The 7,530-nt window shown below is 43.1% G+C and overlaps 1 protein-coding gene across 1 annotated transcript in view; it reads right to left on the bottom strand.

Annotated features, from left to right (window-relative positions):
• Positions 1–7,530, bottom strand: part of GUCY2C (guanylate cyclase 2C) — a 99,889-nt gene continuing 92,359 nt past the window's right edge. The window contains 1 exon segment of the mRNA XM_015420687.1: positions 1–531. Within this exon segment, the coding sequence (XP_015276173.1) occupies positions 357–531 (175 nt within the window). The 3' untranslated portion in view covers positions 1–356.

Below are 7,530 nucleotides of genomic sequence, written 5' to 3'. Positions count from 1 at the left end.
TGAAGGGCGGGGTATAAAGCCAATCTCTTCTTCTTCTTCTACTTCAGCCCCAAAGTATCACACTGGATGTGCAGGTAGGTGTCATCTGGAAACCTTATTTTGTTCTTCCCTACTTTCAGGAAGTAGTGTATCAGTGAAGCTTCCAATCATCTAGAAGCAGCATCTTACATTACACCATCTGTATTTTTCCAGTGCAGCAAAGATTATTTATTATAGCGAACACTCAAAGAAAAGACCGTGTTTTTCTCCACAGCCACCTCTGCTGTCTACAATAATGAAAATATGTGGACTGTGTGAGGTCTATCATACTTAGTGCTAGCTTGCTGAAATTCAAGAGATATACTCTTTGTCCAGTATTACAGGTAAGTGCTGGAAGTTTCTATAGTAGCCACTTGCAGATATTCCAGGGTGCCTTTGTGATAACTAGGTACACGTAAAAGCTTTTGAATCTGGAATTCTTCTGTTTGTCTTTTCTGCAGAGAGTCTGATATCATCTTAGCAAAATCAACCTGCAAGCGCTGCTGATTCTCTCTAGAAATTGTAGGAGAGAAAAGGTTTCAATAATTCACTGAGGTAGAACAACTATCAGTATTATTAATAATCCCTTTAACTATTATCCCATTCATCCATCATTGTATGTTATAAAGCAATTACTCTAACATTAGGATACTGTATATTATTAGGCTATAACATCAGGAAACTGTATGGTAAAATTGCAAATGATGGATCTAAAGGTTTCTTCCATGAGCAGGATGCTTTCATTTGTGTAAGGGAGGAAAGCAATTTCACCAATTCCCCCCTCTCACTGCAGATCCCAGATTGTATTCCATGCTCTTCCTGGGATTCACTCAAACTTCAGGAGTATTTCAGGAGCACAGTGTGTCACACTGGGATGGGGAGAAAAAAACATTGGATCCAACCCTATATTGATTATGTGAGTTATTTTCAATACAAGGGAGTTATAGTTTTTACTTCAGAATCTTTTTATACATAAAGTTTATGAATATATTGGAGTAACGCAGTACCTGGTTGAAGTGAGGCATAAATGAACTATAGCTCTAATTCCAGAAACATACCAAAATTTAGAAAAAGCTGAGCAGTTTAAAATTTCCATTGATTTCCATGAAAGAGAGCCCTGGATCTCTACCACTGAAATTGACAGGACTTCTAACATCTACGTGAAACTGCCGGATAAGGTTGTCCAAAGATTTGGGGTTAGATGGAATTGATATGCTGATGACAACCGACTCTATTTCTCTTTTTAATTAGAATTGGGAGATAATCTGAGTCAGTGTCTGGAGGCATGGGTATGGGCTAATAAATGGGTAGCCCAACTGTAAGAACCCAACACTGGCATATTACAGGTGTTGGTGCATTGCTTGCACTGCTATTTGTTATCCTATGCCTCTTCAGCAGAGGACAGAATACAAAAGCACTCATGCCAGCATGCAGAGAGCCTAGGCAATTGCTGCATAAATGTCCATAATAATCCTGCAGACAGCCACTAATCACAGTCCCCTCCCACAACTGTGTCAGGGGCTTAAATCTGGGGGGGGGGCAGCAGGGCTCATACCCCCACTGGGGTTTTCAAGCAGGGGCATTTTAATTCCTCAGGGCCACTTGGGCACCGGCTAAAATCAAAGGTAATTTAATTAACTCATATTCTCCAGCAGGCTCCACGTTCATTCTGGGCCAGCCGGTGGGCTGCTTCTCAGTGCTCTTGGGTCCTTGGTGTTCGGGGGGGGGGGGGGGGCCCCCCCCCCACAGTAGGAGGAGGCAGCTGCCTGAAAGCTAATAGCAACAGTGACTGGGGCGAGGCATGAGTCCACCTGGAGGCAGAGCAGCTGAACAGCCAGGGGGTGGAGGAGGAAGTGGAGCTGGAGACAGTGAAGCAGGAGGTGGCAGTGCTGCAGGTCCCAGACGCTGCCGGGAAGGAGCTCTTGCCCACCGCTCCCACAGACTCGGTGGCTGTTGCTGCCACCGCTCCGGCCAGCCCCATGTTCACTGGAGGAACCGCCGGAGCTTTGCTTTCTGTGGTGGGGACTCGTCGTTGGCAAACAATAGCTGCGAGGTGGCCTGACTGCATCAGTTGCTGAATGGGTGGGAGGTGGTGGTGGCGGTGCAGAAGAGGAGAGGTGGTGAAGGGCTTGCTGGAGGGAAAGGAGCAGCTGCAGGATGGGGGAGGGGGTCATTGAGCAACAGCACTGAAGACAAGGAGGACGGCAGCAAGGATGAGGAGGACAGCACTGAGGACAAGGAGGCAGCCTGGGCGATGGCAGCACTCCAGCTGGCCCACATTCATTCCCAGAGTGAGGTACAGTGCAGGGGGAAGTCAAGGAGAAGCGGTAGCCACGGCAGTGCAGGAGGAGTTCTCAGCTGCCGCAGCATCTTACCAGAGCATCAGAGGGGCTGGGCTGAAAGGAAACTGTGGGGCCTTGGCAGGAAGTGAGGGGGCCAGACCATGAAATGCCCCACTGTAGCTATGGGCCTGCCCACTGGGCTGCCAGGTACACCAGTATTTCCCAGTAGGGCAAGAAGATTTACATTGGTTACTGGAGCATACAAGAGAATTTCAGAAGGAAATCGGCTTATGTTTCACAGATTACAACAAAACTTTTGACTGTGTGGATCATGAAAAACTATGGTTGGTTTTAAAAGAAATGGGTGTGCAAAAACATCTAATAGTTTTGATGTGCAACCTGTATTCTGGACAAGAGGTGGAAAAACAGAATGGTTTCCAATTGGCAAAAGGTGTCAGACAAGGATGTATTTTATCTCCATATCTGTTCAGTCTATATGGAGAACACATCAGAAGGAAAACTGGATTAGATTTAGATGAGAGTGGAATGCAAAAGTAATAACTACTGGAGGTTGATAATGAAGAAACTGACATTATTCAAGATTTTCTATTCCTTGGCTCTATCATCAACCGAAAGGGAGACTGCACCCAAGAAATCCGAAGGAGATTGAAACTGGGGAGGGCAGCTGTGAAGGAGCTAGAAAAGATCCTTAAGTGTAAGGATGTGTTGCTGGCAACCAAAACCATGTGAATTCATGCCATAGTATTCCCCATTACTATGTGTGGGTGTGAAAATTAGACAATGAAGAAAGCTGACAAGAAGAAAGTAGATTCCTTTTACGGACGCCGTGGACTGCAAAAAATTGAATGTGGGTGCTAGATCAAATCAAGCCTGAATTCTCCCTAGAAGCTAAAATGACTAAACTGTGGCTATCATACTTTGGTTACATTATGAGAAGACAGGAGTCACTGAAAAAGACACTTTGCAAGATCTAAGCAAGGCTGTTAATGACAGGATGTTTTGGAGGGTCGGCATAAGTCGGAAGCGACTTAACGGCACTTCACACACACACAAATCCTTGCCTGAATGTCTGCTAGCCTACCAGCCCACCTCAGGCATGGGTGAAGCCTCCACCCTGCCAGCTCTTTTGTCCACCCTGCCTGGATGCAATCACCTTTTGTTACCTTTCTGGGAAGGGCCCCCCCCCCCCCATGTGGCAAGGAAATGTCTCAAAGTCCCAGAGGAAGAAAAGTGGTGTTGCTAGCTTCTTCACAAGTGGAGATGATGAGACGACCCAGTTTTGGCTAACAATGCAGTGATAGTTATAGCAGCCTTCACAAAAGAATGTCAAAGAAATAATTGTAAGGTCTAGGAATTCATGGTGAGTTCCAGATAAATCTATGGATTTCCTGACTGACTAAGGGTGGGGGAGGGGGAGCATCTGAGAAAGATTCCCTGCCACACAGAGATTGGAGGGCGGCTAATGAACACAAGCGTTTTGCCAGACAAGGTAGATAACATACACTAAGCAAGGAAGCAGATAAAAGCACAGTCACAGAAAGCACACCTCTGAAACCTGCATTAGCTTGTTGGGGAAAAGGCACCCAGTTGGCAGCTAGCAGGCTTGGGCCTCACTACAGGGGTATTGGCAAGAAGGAAAAGCTTTGTTTATCATTAATTATAGCTTATATTCCGCCCTCCTTGCAAACGGGCTCAGAGCGGATGATAACATGAGTTAAAACATTTCAAATAAGGATTAAAACATTAAAACAGATTTAAACAAACTATAAACAAGACAGATGGCACAGCACTTTGGTATGGTAGCCACAAAAACTGGAGTCACTAGGCCATAGACCAGACCAATGTTCCCTCTAAGGTGTGCGGTCTCGTGAGCAGAAATTTTACCCTGTGAGCCAAGGGTGTAGACTTTCCAATTTCCCGGGGGGGGGCTGGGGTTGGGCCAGAGGCATTGCTTTGCTAGGAGCAAGGGTGGCTCCCGGGGGAGGCTGAGCAGCTTCCTGAAAATTTCGGCGGGGGCTGAAGCCCCGCCGCCCCCACGAAGATTACGCCTATGCTGTGAGCCAAAAATGGTGCTAGCTTAAAACTGTGAGCGGGCCGACATTTTTAAACGTTTTTATTTCAGTGTACAAGCAGACAAAACATACAAACATAACATATTAACTATTATCATTTGTATTACAAGCCATATATTTATATTAAACTTATTTATTTATTTGGAACATATTTGTATTACTTATATGACTCTTTCAAACTATATTTTAGAAATGATTTTTACATCATAGCCATGAACAGTATCATCAAATTTCATTATGAAAAAACATTTAATTTAGCCTCTCTTCTTCCTTTCTCTTTTTTCCAATAATTGAAAACACTGTCAATGTTAATATTATTCCCAGTATTCATATGCAGTTTTATTCTCATTAAGTTCTCCAGGTGATCTGTTTCTAACCGACTTCTTATCTTAGTTTTGATGGCATTCATTAAGCTAAAACCTCTCTCACAATCAGCACTTGAGGCTTGAAAAGTTCCACACACATCCAGAAGAAGATTTAGCTCACTGAATTGTTCTTGTTGTAGTGCAAATGTCAGTAAGTCCTGGAAGGTTTTCATTGCTCCAGCTTTCATCTTCTCTGCAATGATTAATTTGAAATCTGAATACTGCTTATGAAGTTCCTTAGCATATGATTGTTCATCTCTCTGGAACAAAACACAGTAACACTGGGCTAATCTTGAAAGCTCTTGATTCCCAAAAGAAAAGTTGTCCAGGTTGGAGGAGTTTGATAAACAGTCTTTGTCAAATATACACCAATCCTGTAATTCATTCTCTGGAAATCTTTTATCCATGTGGTCACAAGTTTGCATAATGAACTGGAGAATGGGATCGATATTTACTGTTGAGCTGTAAGATGAAATTAGATCCTGTACAGTTTCACTTAAATGGACTTTGTCTCCCAGATATTGAGATCTGATTTTCCTGATTTTGGCCTTGGTGAACTGAAATGCTTCCACGGTGGTCAAAGAGCTCTTCTGAAGAATTTTGCAAAGTTCTGCTAAATCTCCGAGAACATCACAAAGGATGAATAATGCCACCTTGTATTGTGGATTACTTAATTTTTCAAGGCAGTATTTGTGTACAGGGTCATTATCTTCTTCTACTTGTTCTTTGCAGTATTCAAGTAAGATGTCATAATTATTAACCAGGGCACTTACAGCAAAGTGCCTAGAGAGCCATCTTACCTCATTCAATGGCCTAAATGAAAGTACATCTCTGTCTGCTGTGTTGGCAATTTCCTCCAGTTTGGCTTTTCGTGTGCTGGATCTACAGAAGAGGGTATAAACAGTGCGTATTAAAGTTTCAACCTCCCTAATGAGTGGGATTTTTTTCCATGCATCATCTATTCCTAAGTCTTCTCGATGAACTACACAGTGCTGCTCTAGCAGATGAGGAACTGATGCTCGCAGAATTGCAGCAACACCATTCCGCTTTCCAAGCATGACAGAGGCACCATCTGATGTAAACATGACCATGCGATTCATGTCCAACTGATTCTCATCATAAAACTTCCTTAAGGAATCGACTATTGCAGCACTATTGCAAGCAGACAATTTCACAATGCCAGCAAAAACAGTTTTATGAATATCACTGCCAGTTCTCCTGAATTTGATGTACATAATGAGCATCTTCGACACAGTGATGTCAGTACTTTCATCAATTATGAGGGTGTGAAAAGCAGATTCCCGGATTTCATTTAAAATTTCACTTTTGATAACACTATTTATGCATTCAATGAATTCAAAGGCATAGTTTTTGCTTCTCCAGCTTGTGGGAATTTTGGCATATTTTTCAACATGGTCATGAATATCCTGCACAGACAGCATGGATGCATTCAGCTTAACTGCAAGTAGCACGTTGTCAATTAAAATCTTGACCTCTTCTGGACTTGATTTTTCTCGGTTCACATATTCAATTCTGGTGTTTCGATCCTCAGGGGTTTCTCGCAAGAAATTCATTAGAGGTCCATGGCTCTTATTCCGGAGTTTTGTCACCGCTTCCAAGTGGTATTTGTGATTTGCGTGGCGCTTCAGATAATCTACTTTCCACTCGTCCCATTTCTTTCCAGTGCTCCAGTCCCCATCAACTTCTGCTTTTATACATATTTTGCAGACTACCACATCATCTGTCTCACGGTACTCGAAGATTTCTTTTAGCTGCACATTCTTGCGTCCACTGAAGTGTGGCATTGTCGTTTCAACAGAGAACTTCATCAGCCACTCAGTCTTGAAGCTGTTGCGGTTTTTCTTTGTGAGTCCACTGAAGAGTTGAACGTCAGCTTTCCGCTTTGACATTTTCAATGACTCTGGTCTCTGGGGGCAAACAAAGGGAAAGTGTCTCTAAAACTTCCAGCTAAACAGTCAAGTTCTGTACATAAACCAAGTAAATTTAACCTCTCTCCCCTTAACTGCCCTGGTTATCATTAAAAAGACTCCTTCTTTGGCAGCAACAACATGTTAAAGAGAATGAGTCATACATAAAACAAACTGGGAAATAATGTTAGCATGTTTAGTGTGGATACATTGGATAAAGTAAATTACTAGCCTATCACTGCACTCATTCCCACCCATTCCAAAATGGCTAAGCACAAGACAGCCTTACCTTTCCTTCCTCTACTGTAGTCGCAAGAAACAGCAGGCAATCCACTGATTACTTTGCCACGGTCTATGAGAATAAAAACAAGACAATCAGTAAAATGCAGTGGCAACCTTTGTTGGGGTGTTAGCTATTATACTTTAGGTTAAGAACAAATAGCAAAGTGATAGGAAACCCCCCCCCTTTTAAACCAGAGCCTCACCTTGCTGAAATTTTGGCTAGAAGCTTCCAAAATGGTCTTGATCACCAGGGTCTTTATGTCCCTTCAATGCTGAATTTGGAACACTTTCGTTTTCTAGGGTTCTCCTATAGACATACATAGATCACAGTTCCAACAAAGTTCTCAAAGACATGTAGTTCTGAGATACGCTATCCCTATACATGGAAGCTCCATTTAGCTCCTGTGCTCTGCTCATGCATGTTTCTGTTTTTTGCCAGCCAAGTCATCCTAGCCTCATCCCTTACCCTTATGCCTCAGCGTACACACCCTCTGCCTCCCAAATCCCAAGTGATCAGCTATGGTATTTTATAGAAGAAGAAGAAGAAGAAGAAGAAGAAGAA

The sequence above is a fragment of the Gekko japonicus genome, unplaced genomic scaffold (genome assembly GCF_001447785.1).
Source record: "Gekko japonicus isolate JY-2015 unplaced genomic scaffold, Gekko_japonicus_V1.1 scaffold1291, whole genome shotgun sequence".
Classification (NCBI taxonomy): Eukaryota; Metazoa; Chordata; class Lepidosauria; order Squamata; family Gekkonidae; genus Gekko; species Gekko japonicus.
Note: the sequence above shows the minus strand (reverse complement) of the source record. Positions and strands in the feature narration are given on the sequence as shown.